Here is a 17,538-nt window from a genome sequence, read left to right as displayed (position 1 = left end):
TTACAGAGGGTCACTACTTTGCTTGGATCAATTTTCTGTACACAAATCTGCTTTTAAAATTTGTTTCTTTTTTTTTTTTCTGGTGAACTGAAAAAATTGTTTCTTCAATCTCTTATCAATCTCTTCTTTTTTCCTTCATTCACGCGCCAACTTCCTGTGCCGTTTCATGGGAGACCTACCAGTTTGTGAACTAATCTAGCCAATTCCAGCAGCCTCAGCAAGCCTAATTAGCTGCCTAAGTCCCCTTTGTCAAAATTGATGAAACTTTTTCCTGAAAGATATATTTGTGATGAGAGGTCTCGACTTGAAAGTGGAAGCAATCAAAGCATAAATAGTTGGATCATTTTATTATTTAATTTTTATTTGTAAAATCTCCATACGTGAGGATTCGTGTGGAAGCGTGTTTAGTTTCACAACGATTAATTGCCGAAGAGATTTTAAATACTTATATAGGACTACGAATTTCAAAAAATATCTTTTGGCTAAACTTTTTGAGTGAGGTTTCGTGCGGCCGTGTGTTTAGTCTCACATCGATTGTTTATCGAGAAAATCTTGAATATTTATACAGGATTAAAAAATTTTCATGAATCATTTGATTATTTGTTTTTTTTTTTTATTTGTGTTAGTAAGTTTGGAAGTTGGCCGGTATATGCGGCTTCCCTTCAAAATGGTTAACAAGTTGATGTAAGTCAAGGTACCAACACTTTTGGCTAACAAAGCAAATTTCTCGTTGATTAAATTTAAAAACGAAGAAACCAGTATAATTTGGTGTCTTAATTGATTAAACCGTATCCTCGAACACAATAAATTTATAATTCGATCACGTGCCAGGCAATGATTGTTGTAGGGATGGAACCTATGCTATATAAGGCCCCGTCAAAAGCACGCATGCCTTCCGTTGCGATGATCACCGTCGCCATCACCGTTAATACCCTTGGAACACGATTCCTTTCCTCTCCCTGGTGCTTGTAAAAAATTCAGTAGGGGAAAACAAAAGCACTCCCTATAAAACTCTTCCTTCTTCGCCTTTCCCCTTTTTCGTTCCTTGCAAACCGCGTTCAGGAAGGGATAGAGAGCGAAGGATCCAAGAAATCCCCAGCCCTACGGTACTCCATCTCTCCCTCCCTCCTCCCTGCTACCTTTGATCTCTTTCTCCTCCTCTCTTCTTCTGTCGTTCTGATCTATTTGGTATTGAAGGGATTAGGTCTGCGACCATGGCTTCCAAGCGGATCCTGAAAGAGCTGAAGGATCTCCAGAAAGATCCCCCCACGTCTTGCAGCGCAGGTATCCCAGATTCAAAACCCTCCATTTTGCGCTGCTTTTCTCCATGATTCCGCCGTGTTATGAGGTTTTCATTGGTATGAGACCTGGATCTAAACAATCCGTCATTGTTTTCTGATCAGAGATGTAAATTTTCTGGATTTTGGTGTTGTATTTTTAGAATATTGTGAAACAAGTGTCTTGGATTTCTTTTTTCCCCTATTTATGTATATAGAATAGGCGCTCGAAGGGCGGTTCTATTTGCTTGACTATCTAGATTCTTGGTGTCAATCGTTCCATAGATGGGTGGAAGCAGATGGGTTTCCATAAAGGAAAAAAAGATTTTTTTAAAAAAGACAAATAGAATTTGAGGCTGCCTTTACCCCCGAAAGCCTGGTTGCTTGTTGATTAGTATGTTGTGTACAATGATAGAAATACAGGGCCCATTTTCTAGGTTCGTTTGGAAGTGTCTGTAAGGGTCTTTCAAGTGATGCAGTTGATACGTGTGGTTTTTAGGTTTAACCATTTTCAAATATTTTAGCTCTTTCTCGTGTATGATTGCTGATTGAATCAAGACATTAGATTCTTTCTGTTAGGAGCAGGTTTGTACGATTTTGATATCACCTGTTCAGATGTGTACATATTTGGAAATGATGTCATCGCATAGCATCATGCACGGTATACATGATATCCATTCATACAGATGTCACATTAGATTCATTTCCCACGACCTGCAAGTAGACTGATGCACATAGTTCAAGGCTGGAGAGAGAGAGTTTTTTATATGTTTATAGTAGGCAACAATCAACCATAGATGTTCGGATTGTATGTGCCTGTTGTTCAGTTAGAACATGCATTGGCCAACCCCTTTTTCTTATGGTTTAATGTATGGGTCAAGTTATGTGTGGAGGAAACATGGATAATGGGGGCACCTTTTTCTTGCAAAAACGCCTCTTCGGAAAAAAGTTGTGTGCGGCAATCCATTTAGAAGCACTGCTCATGAGGGAGATGGAAAGAGTAGATTTTTTTGGGAAAATTATATGTTTATGTATGGTTGTTTGTCATTAGGCTGACTTGTCATATTGCAAAAGAATGTGAAACTGCTGACATAATTTGTTATGCTATTATCATTAATCAAAGTGGAACCATCAGTGCCACCATAATGATATTGTTGTGGTTCAAATTTGGCCTCGGGGTGACCACGCCGGAGGAGTCGAGGGAGCCGCTGGTGGTTGGAAGAAGAAGACGGGGGCCACCTCCTGCGTGACGGCGGCGGACCTGCACAAAGCCTCACTGGTATTTTCGGTGAGGGCCCTCCGACGATCAAGTTAGAGTGGGGTAAATTTGGTCCAGCCAAAAAGTTCCTTAGAAGTTACCTGACCGAGCTATTTATAGTCTCCGTGGAGAGGCCCAGGTGGCAGAGGCACTGTCACCCCTCATCATGAGTGGGCGTGGCTTTGAGCCGAATGGCGTGCAGCTTAGGCTGATTGGTAGCGTGTGGTACTGTCCGTTCTTGAGAACAGTAGGGTGTTGACAGTTACAACATGGTATGGCCGGAGTAGTCTTGATGCCGTCCTTTGACTGTCGAGGGTCAGCTATGGAGGCATGGCACGGTGGTGTTGCAATGTACGGCCATGTAGGAGGGTGTAGGCGTGCACACAGGTGCAGTTGTTGGCGAGGCCGAGCTCGTTGAGAGGTCGCATCATGCGTTTGACGAGGTTGGCTAGACGAGCGTTGGGGGTAGCTCGGCTTTCCGGGTTCCGAGGTGTGCTCGGTGGAGCACCCCGAGCTCGAGGGTCGGGGCGTACTACTGAAGTAGGCGCCCCAAGCTTGGGCGGGGCGGGGCGGCGTACATTAGAGACACTCCAAACTTGGTCGGAGGAGTCGGCGAATATCTGAAGTCGATGGAGCTTTTGGCGGAGTCTGAAGCCGAGCTTGTTCTTGGCCGGACTGAGAATTCAATCGGGCGGCGTTGGCGTTTATTGGGCCAAAACTGGGCGGCCTTTTAGCTGTGGCTTGGACGATCCATTTCGCCCCCCATCATTTGCCCCCCACTTCCAAGGTCGAGTTGCCCTTCAGCTCGGGCGATGGAAGTAGCCGGACCATTGATCGTCCAACGCTTTAGTCAAGTGTTTAGGAAGAGGCGCATACCAAGCTAGATATACCTCGGCACATTTTATAGCTGGAAGCTCGTCGTCGGACTTGGGAGGCTTAAGCCACCACATTTTCCTGAGTAGAATCCGCTGTAGGAATTTTTTGGTGTTCCATGTGGGCGTTCTTTTCTGAGGGGTTGCAGGAATAGGACGAGGAGGGTTTCGACCATTAATACCCTACCCCCCGAAGCATCTCGTCTGGCGGAATGCAAGAAGCCGGCCATTAATGCTCCCTTCTCCAAAGCGTCTCGCCTGATGGAATGCAAGAGGCCATCCATCAATGTTTCGAGCTCCGGAGTGCCCTCCATAATGATCAACATTTAGTGTGGCAATTCGGGAAGATTTGTTGAGGCCGTCTTAAGGCCCGCCACGTGGCGAACCCCGGCTCGTCTGATCGTTTAGGCTACCTGATCGGAGCCGCTGCAGTGGGCTATATAAGGCCTGAAAAGGGGAGCCCTAAGATTGTTGCTTGACCCTTCCCCGCTCCTGGTCTTCTTCCTTCAGCCGCCATTGCTGTAGTGTTCGAGCTTTCCTCCAGGCACTCTAGGAGCTTTCCGTCAACCTTCGTATTGGGCGTTACTTTCACTTCCCGACGGATATTCTCTTTCTTTTCCTGACCACCCTTTTCGGCGAGCTTTCGGATAAGCATTTTATCCCTTCTTTCGGTCGCTCGGAGTCTCTTTCATCTTCCCCCCTCTTATAATCTTAAGACCAAGGTAATGGACTCGCCAACGAGGGCATCGATGTTCGATGTAGGTCCATTGCGAGCTTAGGCATCTCCGATGTGGGGGAGGTTGAGCTCGAGGTGGGCCCGAGCCCGTATGGAACTGGCTCGCTCATGAGCGACGAGGATCTGAGCTCGGTTCAAGCCCGATTCTTTATTCCTCCGGAGTTCGTCCTTAAGCTCCCGGACCTCAGGGGACGAGTTACCAACCCACCTAGTGGTTGGGTCGGAGCATACGTAGATACGGTCCAAGCAGGGCTGAGGTTCCCTTTGCACGGATTCGTGGAGGAGCTTTTGACGGCCTATGGCCTGGTGCCTACGCAGCTCGCCCCGAATTCGTGGAGAATAATCATCGGCTTCTTCGCCCTTTGCCTGGCACATGGTCTGTCCCCCTCAATGAATGTCTTCAAGAGTTGCTTTATATTAAAAGGCAACCCTGTGGACAAAGGGTGGTGGTACTTCTCCCCTCGAGGAGGCTGCAAGCTGTTTGGGGCATGCCCACTTCCATCCACGGATGGAAGGATAATTTTTTCTTTATTTCCTCTGAGCAGTCGTGGGGATTTAATCCGACCTGGAGCTTTCCGCTGGCTTCAGCGAACAATAGGCTCCCGCAATTGTCGTAGTCCGAGCGGGGGACCTTAGATAGTTTGCTCGGATTGAAAGAAACTCCTTGGCTCCCTGACCTGCTCAGCGAGGAGGCCTTAGTGAATTTTGGTCTGAGCCCAGCTCGTCTCGAGGGTAAGAGTAGTTTAGCTTTTTCTTCCTTTTTATGTCGGATTTCGATAAGACCTTTTGTCTCCAGACATTGTATGGATGATCTTCAATACCGAGACGCTGATGGCCGTATAGAGGAAGAAGAGGGCCGCCTCCGAAGGGGTCCGGCCTGAGGGGAGGCCGAAGAAAACAAGAGTCACCCCTAGCCTCGAGACTGAGCGGGGAGAGCTTGAGGCCATCGCCCCTGCCCAGGTCGGACCCAGCCAAGGGCTTGCGGAAGAGGCTGAGGTGCCCCGGTCGATGGCTGGGAGGGATCCTTCCGACCGAGCGGCGGTTGCACTCGCTGATCAAGTCCCGAAGGTCGGAGCAATCACCCAGCTGTTCGAATCAGATCTCGAGCTGGGGTGTAGGCCCGGGACTTCAGTCCCCTCCATGGTCCCGTCGCGCGCCGAGGCTGCGACCTTTTCCGAGGTTCCGGCCTTGGCAAGAGTTGAGCCAATGTTTCCCGAGTCCGGCGGGGAACAATCGCGGCATCAACATCGCGCACCTGAGGGCGATTCGGCCCTCGAATCTGAAGATGTTGCTCGCGGGCTCGTGCGCAGCATCATGCTCCCGCGCGACTGTGCACTGATGGAGGAGAACCTTGGCGACCTCGTCTATCACGTCTACTCGGCGAGCGTGCGGGTGAGTGATGCTGCCCTTTTGTTTCTTATTTATTTTCTTTGTGAATGCTCGATTTTTGTTGACACTTTATCTTTTCGTGCCAGTCTCTTCACGTGATCGACGTGCTAATGTTCAGTATGCTCGTTGACCGGGAGGAGCTAAGGGCGCTCAGGCCGAGGATGGAGTGTGCCGAGCTCCAAAAGCAGGAGGCCAAAGCCTGGGCGACAACTGTTGTGCAGCGGCAGCAAGAGGCCGAAGATTGGGCGGCGGCCGTTGAGCAGCAGCGACGTGAGGCTGAAGAGAAGGCTGCAGCCACCGCGTAGCGGCTTCGGAAGGCCAAGAAGAAAGTGCGGGCTACCGAAGTCCTGATAAAGGATAGGCTCGCCCAAATTTAAGACATGGAGGCCGAGCATTCTCGGGCTTGCTCATCTGCTGCAAGCTGCATTTTCGAGCTTGAAGCCATCCTGATTAGCCTTCAGGGCGAAGCGGAGGAACGGGAGCTGAAAATCGGGCGGCTCGAGAGTTTAGTGGAGTCGTCCGCCCATGAGGCCATCGAGAAGTTTCGCCGGTCGGAGGAGTACTTTGCCGAACTGGCGGAAGGGGCTGCTGCTGCAATGGTTCAAGGCTTCGATAATTGTCACCTTCAAGTCCAGCAGTTCTGCCCTGGAGTTGATCCTAGCAGCCTTGAGCCAAATCTAGACGGGGCTGCCGAGGCGGACGGGGACACTGCAGAGGTCAATGCTGAGGTCAGGCTAGAGATCGCCCCCGAAGCTGCCGACGGGATGGAATCATTAGCAATTCCTGGTGCCGGCATTGGAGCTGAGGCCGCCTCTGAGGCTAGCGAAGACGACGCTTCCGAGGTCCCAACTGGGACGTAGGCCGCAACTGACGCCAATGTGGAAGTCGTCCACGTCGATTGATTTTTTTTGTTTTTATTTTTGTGAAGTCGGCCGTTTGGGCCCTTTGTAGCTAATCCGATCTCAAGGTCGGGCACCCTTGTATTTGGCCTTCGGCCTTTATCAATGAAGTTCATATTTCTTTCAATATGTTTTGCCCTGGATCAAGTATTTGAGCTCATCCCGCTTTATGCTCGGATGTCGAGATCCGAACTGCATAACTTAGGTCTAGGCCTATCTCACATAGCAGGAGCCACATTTGGCATTTGCAGAAGTCTTCTGGCTCGGTATATACCTTCGATTCGAAGATAAACCTTACATGGAGCGAGCTTGTAGCTCTTTGTGATGGGGACATCAGAGCCCTTCATCCAGATGATCCTGAGCCTCCGGATTGAGTCAGACCCGTTTATTTGCATATTTATTTATTATTTTTATTTCTGGGCTTGTTTGCATTTGAGGGCTTAGTTGTGTTATTTGTGGGCTTATTAGGAGTTATTTTTATGTAAGGGGGTTTTATGTTAATTGTTCTTATTGGGCCCTATATATAGGGAACTTTTATGTTGATTAGGGTTGATGAATGATTAAGAATTTCTTTTCCCCCACATCTCATTCTTCTTCCTCCTCTTCCTCCTCCCCTTCTCTTCTTCCTGCGTCCCTAGAACCTCTTCTTCCTTCTCCCTCTTTTGTTCTTCATTCTTCTCCTCTTTCCCGAAACCGGTTCTACATCACTTTGTTTAATAGTGCGGGCCGCTTTAAGCCTTGCCCAGGAGAGCGAAATCGGAGGAGGAAGAAACTGACTGAAAATTAACTTAAGGATAGAAGCCCGCCCGAGGGCCAACGCCAACTCGGAAATACAGGTGAGCTCGGGGATAAGCATCCACGCGAGAGTAGAAATCTACTCGAGGGTTAATGCCAACTCGAGATTAGAAGTCCGCCCGAGGGACAACGCCAACTCGGAAATAATAATGAGCTCGGGGATAAGCATCTATCCGAGAGTAAAAATTCACTCGAGAGCTAATGCCAACTCGAGATTAGAAGTCCGCCCGAGGGACAACGCCAACTCGGAAATAATAATGAGCTCGGGGATAAGCATCTATCCGATAGTAAAAATTCACTCGAGAGCTAATGCCAACTCGAGATTAGAAGTCCACCCGAGGGACAACGCCAACTCGAAAATAATAATGAGCTCGGGGATAAGCATCTACCTGAGAGTAAAAATTCACTCGAGAGCTAATGCCAATTCGAGATTAGAAGTCCACCCGAGGGACAACGCCCACTCGAAAATGATAATGAGCTCGGGGATAAGCATCTATCCGACAATAAAAATTTATTCGAGGGCTAATGTCAACTCGAGATTAGAAGTCCGTCCGAGGGACAACGCCAACTCGGGAATAATAATGAGCTCGAGAATAAACATCTGCCTGAGAGTAAAAAATCCACTCGAGGGCTAATGCCAACTCGAGATTTAAACGAACCATGCAATTGCCCCCTTACTCAGATCAGAGGCGTACATGTAGAATCCTGCGGACGGGGGTGCTCTTCCTTGGCGCTCCCCGTTGACGCCGCAGGGCATCCCGAGCCGAGCTCGAGGGATGACTTTGTAGATGCCCCCACTCAGATCAGAGGCGTATTTGTAGAATCTTGCGGACGGGGGTGCTCTTCCTTGGCTCCCCGTTGACGCCGCATGGCATCCCGAGCCGAGCTCGAGGGATGACTTTGTAGATGCCTCCCACTCAGATCAGAGGCGTATTTGTAGAATCCTGCGAACGGGGGTGCTCTTTCTTGGCTCTCCGTTGACGCCGCAGGGCATCCTGAGCCGAGCTCGAGGGATGACTTTGTAGATGGCACCTGCAGTTGCGAGGCCCTCGGGCTTTCGCTAAGTCTTGCGGGGCGCCCCGAGGCGAGCTCCAGGGGCGACTTTATAAATAGAACCTGCAGTTCCAAGATTCTCGAGCTCTCGTTAAGTCTTGCCAGGCGCCCCGAGACGAGCTCTAGGGGCAACTTTATAAATAGAACCTGCAGTTGCGAGGCCCTCGGGCTCTCGCCAAGTCCTGCAGGACGCCCCGAGGCGAGCTCTAGGGGCGACTTTATAGATAGAACCTGCAGTTGCGAGGCCCTCGGGCTCTTGCCAAGTCTTGCAGGGCGCCCTGAGGCGAGCTCCAGGGACAACTTTATAAATAGAACCTGCAGTTGCGAGGTCCTCGGGCTCTCGCAAGTCCTGCAGGGCGCCCCGAGGCGAGCTCCAGGGGCGACTTTGTAGATAGAACCTGCAGTTGCGAGGCCCTCGGGCTCTCGCTAAGTCTTGCAGGGCGCTCTGAGGCGAGCTCCAGGTGCGACTTTATAGATTTTTCGGCATATCACTCATGTCGCCAGGGCATCCAGAGCGCGTCAAGCCCACGGGGGTTTCAAAGACGCCTTGGGAAAGTCTCGGAGGATAACTTCATTAATTTACACGGCCTGTAAAAAAAAGAGCCCTGACCTGAAGAGACTAAGGTCCTTTTCTGGGAAAGTAATTTACATCTCGAGTCGCCAGTCTCGGGCCGATGAGTGTAGCCTCTTCTCGACCCCTTGGGGCCAAGGCGGCGTTAACGCATAAGATGCGTAGACGGGGCGTTGATAGTACCCACGCCGGGGCGTCCGTCGTCGCGCCCGTCAGATGGTCCCGAAGTTTGTACATCGAGCTACGCTATGTCGGTCGATCCACCGACGAACCGGCTTAGGAGGCCTTGGCGGATGATCACTTCGATCTTATCACGAAGCTGGTAACAATCCTCCGTGTCGTGACCATGATCCCTATGGAAGCGGCAGTATTTGCCCAACCGCTTCCGCGACTTGGATGGTCGCATCTTCGGAGGAGATTGGAGGTAGCCGCAATTCTCAATTTTCATGAGGATCTCGGTCCGGGAGGACGTGAGAGGTGTGTACTCCTCAAAACTTCAATAGGAGACATGTCTTCCAGACCTTCGAGGGGATCTGCTCCTCAATTGATAGCGCTCTTCGCGGAGTTCCGCAACCTGGTCCCAAAGCATCTGGATTTGTCGCCCCGCTTCCTCGGCTTTCCTGTCGAGTTCAACGATTGATGATGCTCCGGCGGGATGAAGGGTTTGAATAACCACAATCAGAGCTTGAACTTGCTGGCGAACAAATAAAACTGTTCTGGCTGGATTTGAGAAGTTTGATCTGCCGGTACATGCGGTGCAGTGGGTGGGCTTTGGAGGGAGCAGTCGGGCGCTGATTTCCGGCTGCTCGACGCGTTTGGGGCTCCCTGGCTCATTATCCTCGCGGTCATGGCTCAGGCCCTTCCTCTAGCGCCAGAAATGTTGTGGTTCAAATTTGGCCTGGGGGTGACTACGCCGGAGGAGTCGAGGGAGCCGCTGGTGGTTGGAAGAAGAAGACGGGGGCCACCTCCTGCGTGACGGCGGCGGACCTGCACAAAGCCTCACTGGTGTTTTCGGTGAGGTCCCTCCGACGATCAAGTTAGAGTGAGGTAAATTTGGTCCTGCCAAAAAGTTCCTTAGAAGTTACCTGACCGAGCTATTTATAGTCTCCGTGGAGAGGCCCAGGTGGCAGAGGCACTGTCACCCCTCATCATGAGGGGGCGTGGCTTTGAGCCGAATGGTGCGCAGCTTAGGCTGGTTGGTAGCGTGTGGTGCTGTCCGTTCTTGAGAACGGTAAGGTGTTGACAGTTACAGCATGGTATGGCCGGAGTAGTCTTGATGTCGTCTTTTGACTGTCGAGGGTCAGCTATGAAGGCATGGCACGGTGGTGTTGCAATGTACGGCCATGGAGGAGAACGTAGGCGCGCACATGGGTGCGGTTGTTGGCGAGGCCAAGCTCGTTGAGAGGTCGCATCATGCGTTTGACGAGGTCGGCTAGACGAGCGCTGGGGGTAGCTCGGCTTTCCGGGTTCCGAGGTGTTTTCGGTGGAGCGCCCCGAGCTTGAGGGTCGGGGCATACTACTGAAGTGGGCGACCCGAGCTTGGTCGGGGCAGGTCGGTGTACATTGGAGACACCCCGAACTTGGTTGGGGGAGTCAGCGAATATCTGAAGTCGATGGAGCTTTTGGTGGAGTTCGAAGCTGAACTGATTCTGGGCCGGATTGAGAATTCAACCGGGCGGCGTTGGCGTTTATTGGGCCAAAACTGGGCGGCCTTTTAGCTGTGGGCTTGGACGATCCATTTCACCCCCCCATCAGATATGATACTGTAAGTTTATCACTTACAGGGTGATGTTTAAGTAACTTCGACTTGTCAGATCAAGTTTAAGTCCTATGGATGTCCATCCTCAGTTAGGTTTTACTTCAAAATTTCATGCATTGATCACAAAGGTAATGATATGATAGTCCATGTGAATTATCCAATGGAATGAAGTTGGCTCCAAATCTGCCATCTGATCACATATCAAGGTCTATGGACATGATTTCTTTGTATATGGTATAGTCAGTTCATAGTAAGATGGCTCACTTCTCGTAGCAGTTGGTCAGTATGTTCAGCATAAATTGCGATTCTTCTAGGTAGCTGCTTGATGTGAGGTATATTTCAAACTGATGCTCAATAGTCCTTTAGTGTAAAGTTGATTTTTCCATGAACAATGTGTTGTTTGCAGAAAATCAAGTTCTGAGGTAAAATCTGCCCTTGTTTTTTTACCTAATTGAGACTCTATTGTAGATAAATAGTCTTCAGTCTTTCTGAATCTGAGTTATGTTTTTGCAATCCTTTGTGTATTATTTTCCTTCCAGACTCTAATCTAATGTTCATCCTTAGGATTCAGTATCTTTCTCTGTGATCTAAAATTATTCATATATTATGTGATTAAGTTAATTTGTATAAATTCACTTGAACAATTTCATGTAGCATGTTTTTCCCTCCAAATTAGCTTTTGAGGAAAATGAAGATTTTTATAACATTGTAGAAGAAGGATTATAAGGTATTACAAGTTAGTGGTGTCAATGGTACTTGACCTGGAGATATAAGGGTATCTTTTAACATCATTTGGTCTTCCATTTTGCTTATCTCAGGGTAAGAGTGCGAGTATTGAAATTCATCTGGACTATAAGTCTATAAGGTCTGTCCAGATGTTTTGCAGATTAGCACGTGCGCGTGCACATGCATATATATACAGTATTGGGATTCAGGAGCTTCTGCAATAAGTTTATGTTCTATCCTGTGTGGTCTTATGGCTTGCTTGAGAGGACCTATTGCTTTGAGTTAGTTCGTCTACTTATGTTAAGGTGGATGGTTGCAAATGCATTCTATAATTCTATAAGTTAATCTGCAATGTAGCATGCCTGTGCTATATTAATGTCTTAGGGAAACATGAACATATTAGTAACATCATGGTAAAAACATTTGGTTTCATATTTTCTTTGGTAATTGATGATTTGCATGCAAACTGCCGCTGTTAGGCAATCTCTGCTGAAATGATGTCTGACACACAATGCTTTCCTTTTTTTCTTGTGCCCCATTTGAAATCTTTGACAGATTTAAAATATTAATCAGTAGTTGGCTTGCATTTTGTTCTATTTTTCTTAATCTTGTTTTGTTCATTTAGTCAACTGCATTAGTGTTCCAGCAAGCTTGATGAAAACAAGAAAAGCACTTTTAACACACTTTCTCCACATGATAAATTAATTGTAGTACGGATTTTTATAGTATGAATTGGCACACTAATGTTTTTCATGGTTTTGAACAAATTTGAACATTTATATGCTGCCGTCCAGCAGTTTTGCATTTCAACTTTAATGGCCTTGTGAATATTCTCATGTGTTCCTAACACCTGCTACCCTGCCAATGATCAAATGCTTCTGGCTGGATAGGGACTTGCTATCATACTTTACAGACTCAATTGATTTGTGGGTCAATGTATCAAGTTTACAATTACACTGTTGTTGTAAATATGGACCTACTTGCAAATAAATTTTCAAATGAAATCTTTAGCTTATATTACGTGTGCATGTATTGACCTTGACAGGCCCTGTGGCTGAAGACATGTTTCATTGGCAAGCAACAATAATGGGCCCACCTGACAGTCCTTATGCAGGTGGAGTCTTTCTAGTCACCATCCATTTCCCTCCAGATTATCCATTTAAGCCACCAAAGGTATTACCGCTGTAACGTTTCAAGCATAGGCTGGTAATGGAGCTACTTGTTGATGCCTTGTAATACGAAGAAATATTTTGTTCTATACTTTCTACCTGTGATCGAACTCTAGCTGTCCAAGGGAATTCCTACAACTTATGGTGGTTGTTGGAACAAAATTGCCCTATATTCACATTCTGCTTTGTTTGACATGATGCTAATTTTGATGTCTGTATTCTTGGGTGATTTTTAGGAATATAATCTAGTGGAACTTGAGTGAGTTAGGCCATACTCAGAAACTGTGCAGCACCATCTAAATCATAGTTCAAGCCCAAATCTCAAGCTTAGACTTGACTACTGCAACTTTGAGCTGAACTTTAGTTTTCCGAACAGCTTGTTCAAGGATTGATGGGACCCTAATTGAGCTATTTGCAGTGTCATTAAATCTCATTTTAACAACTGTTATGTTTTATTGGCAATTAAACATTTTGGAACCATTAAATTGATACCTAATGTTTGCAAAATTCTTCTTTATTTGAAACGAGGATGTTTTCAGAATTAAATAGTAACTTTTAAAATAAATAGTAACTTTTAGACATAAATAGTAACTTTGTACAAATAAATAATAACTGAGGTTACTAAACTATGTATACACTTTGGTGTATAAGTTTAAATAGTATACAAAGCTTAATCCAGTTGAAAACAAGTAAGCCAAATCATTATTACACTCTGATGTTAAGTATTTTGAGCACTGTATCTTTAGCTTCAATCTCAGCTTGTATAATGCATACTAATAGAGTGAGTCCTTGTTCTCGAATTATATAAATCTAGAAGCAAACTGTTGGTGCTACTGGATGAGATTCTTTGTGGCAAACTATTACAATGATTATAACTTGCTTCTGTCAGTAACATAATCAATCATTTCTGCTTTATCCAATTATCTTGTTTGTCTTATTGTTCATGTTTCACATTTGGATTCTACTAAGGGCCAAATATTTTTTTCAAGGTTTCAAATAGCAGTATCGAACTCCGTACTTTTTTTTCATCATAGCGCTATGGTGTTAGTATGGTACCTATGGTACCTGTACATCCGGTAGATACTGAAACTGAAAGATTCTAAAAAATCAAAAAACCATCGGCACCAATAGCTATGGTACCACCAATACAGAGTGGTACAGACTGGTATTGCTGGTATGGTACTGGTACAGCTATTTCAGTGCCTAAGTGCCTGTATTGGTGCCGATTTCATGCTGAGACAGTACGGCATCTGTCATATCACCCTGTTTCAGTAGTTTTTGAATCCATGATTCTCTTCGTGCAAATCCTTTTTTACAAAATTGGTTTAAGCTCTCCTAGGTGTAGTGAATTTCAATTATCTGGCCCTGTAAGCAAATTCATGCCTGCCTATTCAAGATGGTTGCTTATAGGACATCAGAGTACAACTTTTTTGGCATTTGGTGCATTGTTGTACTCCAATGTCAAAGCCTTTCATTCTAATTTTATAGAGAGTCTCCTTGGTAGTTTCTCTATTTGCAACACTGCATCTGACATTACTCATAAACTACCAGAGTGACAACAATCACTACTTTTTTGTCTAATATTTACAAAATTCTCTAGCTGCTGTTTGCAAACCATGGACGGAGTGTTTGCACACAAAATCTGAGCCATCCATCTACTGTTGTCTGGTGTTACCAAGAAACTGCTTAATTAGATTCCATCACCTCTTAAATTAAGATGCCAAGTGGTGCTTGGGGGTGTGGGTGTGTTGAGCTCTTGTCGCAATTATTTTTCAAAGAATTTCTGGTGGACTTGAGCAGTGTAAAACGATACTAACTTCTGTTTAAATGGCTATTTCGAAGAATTGATGGTGTGATTTCTCCAATGTGTTTTGCAGGTGGCATTCAGGACAAAGGTTTTCCATCCGAATATTAACAGCAATGGAAGCATTTGCCTTGATATCTTAAAGGAGCAATGGAGTCCTGCGCTTACCATTTCCAAGGTTATTCCTTTTTCTTTGGTTGTACGCTGTCTTTTACTCAATTTGATGCTCATCACAAGTTCATTATCTACAAGGAAATTAAACCAAAACTTTGGACTGTGAGTTCGTTCGACTCCATGGTTCTCAGAGCCTTTAAGGCTGTGAAACCCGTGTCCCATCACAGCTGCTCCATTTTTTTCCTTCACAGGTACCCCTTTTGTTAATGTACACTCTCAACTTCCTCTCTTCTTAGAGGAACACTGTAGTGCATCAGTGATAAGCGGGAGACTGGGAGTGCGCGTTTATCAACTCTCAAATAAATTATCTTTGCATAATGTTAGAATCACAACTAAAAAATGGTTCACTCTCTTCAATCAGTCATGTGCATTTACTCCCATGAGACTCCACATGCTATAAGTATAACTACTCCCATATTGGGTAAATGCATCCTACCTAGTTCAGTTCTTGTAACAAAGGCAGCGCACGTCCCAAAACTGAGAGTATTCAGTCATCCTTGTGTGTCACACATGCAGTGATCTAGAAAGAATAACTACAAGGACTTGCACTAGTTTGGTAAAATTACCTAATTTAACTATAAGCTTAGAAGTAATTTTTGTTCTGCAATCTAGGAAGCTCTCAAGGATAGGCCTACGATTGGTAGATTAGACCATCTCCAGACAGTGACTCGTTTCTGTAGCCCACTTCAAGAGTTATCGATTGGTCGATCCTAATGAGGTGCAGAAACGAGTGCATATTTCATGCATTTATTGTCAATTCTCTACCCTGCCTATTCTGTCCCTCTGAGTACTTTTTGTTTAAGCAAATGGGAAGGGGTTTCTTCTGTCCACTTTCAGGTACTGCTGTCAATTTGTTCCCTGTTAACGGATCCAAACCCAGATGATCCATTGGTTCCAGAGATTGCACACATGTACAAAACCGATCGGGCGAAGTATGAGGCAACTGCGAGGAGCTGGACCCAGAAGTATGCAATGGGCTAGCATTGGTGGCAGTGGGAGGTTGTTGAGGTCATTTGTCTGTCTGTTGTTAATTACATTTGGTGGCTGTATCATCTGTTATATGTAAAATGAAGTTGTCTTGTGTTTCTCCCTTGACCTACTGGAAGTCTAGGAAGGAAAGCCTCGACAAGCTCTCCCAAAAGACGAAACATTTGCGTATCTGATTGTTTGCATGACAATTTGATAACGGATCCTGTAACCCCTCATTTCTCCTTGTTTGCTTAGATTTATGAATTATTAAAGCTGCCTGTGGTTTGTGCAGATAATCTGGGCTTCATGATCGTCCTCAGAGACAGTACTGATAGGCCAATAAAGGGATGTGAACTCATGCGCATTGCTGCAGCGCCGATTAGAAATCCTAATATCATGGCTTGCGTCCAGTTTGGCAAATTTGCATTTAAATTTTACTGCATGCGTACATGCAGTCTTGTTTTAATTGTTTATCTGCAATTAGCCTTGCTCTTGCTTTTTGTTTTTTTTTCCCGTCCATTCAATATCTTAGGCAGCTGAGCTACTTTAAAGCTTTTGCTTTATATTTTTGTTTTCAACAAACTCAAGTAGTATTGTTTATGTGGAAATCTTTGGAAGCTTGGGAAGCGAAAATTTGTTGCTTCCAGAAACGAGCAAAAATGGACGGACGGAAGGAGTAGCAGAAGTTTTGGGAGAATGTTCTCTCCGTTTTGGGATCGTACTAATTTGTAGAAAAACAAAAACATAAATATGGGATTTTTCTAAGTTGCAGAGCTCTTAGTCTCGCCATGCATTTGATTGGTTGTATACTACCTTCAAACTGGTGAGTAGGTGAGATTCCTGGGGGGTGTGTCTCTTTACAGTACAATCTAATGGGAGGTATGACCAAGCCAGCTGAAAACTCGCGTCTCGTTTTAAGTAGGATTCTACTTATTAGGTTGAGCTGATTTATGAGAACTAGTCTTCACTTGTTGGACCACTAAGCAAGCCAGCTATCTGTTTAAAAAAAAAATGGCCGTGGAACACTGAGTTTATTTATAATACTGGCTCCTAGCTATATGGCACATGTGTGATACTTAACAAAACAACTATATGGTACACGGTTGTCTGTTAAATAAACGTATATGTTTATCGCTATTTTAAAAGAAAGAAAATTAATGCATTCAGCAAGAACAGTGCCGTCCTTTGGTAACACTAGATAATAAATACAGTGCATGCGATATACTCCAGTTGCAATTGATGGATGGTTATGATCCAATCAGCTGCTTGAAATAAATTCATTTCATATGTTCTTATTTTAGTTTGTAGTCTTTTCTAATTATTATTTATCGAGGAGTGTCCAATGAATGCCTTTAGTACGCCAAAGGTTGGCCTGGGATGGGACTCTTAAGACCTTACCAGGAATAAGGAGGACTCATAAATATTAAAATACATGTGGTCCTTTTGGGCTTTGGAGGAACGTGCATAAGGAGCTTGTGTCAATTCATTAATAAGAAAATGTTAACGAGAGATTGAAAGAGCTACTTTATGCGAACAACTGATATTAGAACGTATTCTTAGCTTAGTTCCTATTTTTTTCTCCCTAAAAGTACAACAAAATAATACAAACTAAAATAAGATATGAACGTTATATAAGAATATACTCGTATTTCTCATCTATGAAGAGCATTATATGGCTAAAGGATGGCCATCTTCAACAACTATCAAACAAGTCATAGACTGAAAAATTCCAATGATCTGTAAAGATGGTAATAATACACAACTACTACACCATCCGCTGCCTCCTAAGACGCTTGCAACGGGACCGTTCTGCGCCCGTCACCCCCCGGCTAAACGGCGACAGCGGAGCTTTTGGGCGTCCAACTCCGGAAACCAAGGTGCATGGACACGGCGCCACCTACAGGATTGCCGCTGCCGTTGCTTTTAAGGACCTCTATGTTCGCCACCTAAAACCAATGTCCCCAAGCTTTTGAGATGCGATTTTTATTATTACTTGGTTCGAGGAAAGAGACTGATGTCCTGTTCCACATTATCTTAACCTCCATGTACCAAATCCAGACAAAGAATCCCCGAGAGGAGGCCTCTCT

The 17,538-nt window shown here is 45.5% G+C and overlaps 1 protein-coding gene across 3 annotated transcripts; it reads left to right on the top strand.

Annotated features, from left to right (window-relative positions):
- The first annotated feature begins 844 nt into the window (after nt 1–844).
- LOC103713479 (ubiquitin-conjugating enzyme E2 28) lies at nt 845–15,747 on the top strand. 3 transcript variants are annotated; one of them, XM_026807123.2, is made up of 6 exons: nt 845–1,106; nt 1,198–1,284; nt 12,381–12,508; nt 14,382–14,486; nt 14,561–14,673; nt 15,320–15,747. In XM_026807123.2, exons 2-6 carry the CDS (start codon nt 1,215–1,217, stop codon nt 15,345–15,347), a joined length of 444 nt encoding a protein of 147 aa, XP_026662924.2. In that variant the 5' UTR covers nt 845–1,106; nt 1,198–1,214; the 3' UTR covers nt 15,348–15,747. The 3 variants fall into 3 exon arrangements, with proteins under 3 accessions (XP_026662924.2, XP_008798643.1, XP_008798645.1); XM_008800421.4 differs by lacking the exon at nt 14,561–14,673 and having other exon boundaries at nt 854–1,106; nt 15,320–15,744; XM_008800423.4 differs by lacking the exon at nt 14,561–14,673 and having other exon boundaries at nt 949–1,106; nt 1,205–1,284; nt 15,320–15,744.
- Nucleotides 15,748–17,538: the final 1,791 nt, after the last annotated feature.

This window comes from Phoenix dactylifera, unplaced genomic scaffold (genome assembly GCF_009389715.1).
Source record: "Phoenix dactylifera cultivar Barhee BC4 unplaced genomic scaffold, palm_55x_up_171113_PBpolish2nd_filt_p 000121F, whole genome shotgun sequence".
NCBI classification, from domain to species: domain Eukaryota; kingdom Viridiplantae; phylum Streptophyta; class Magnoliopsida; order Arecales; family Arecaceae; genus Phoenix; species Phoenix dactylifera.
Note: the sequence above shows the minus strand (reverse complement) of the source record. Positions and strands in the feature narration are given on the sequence as shown.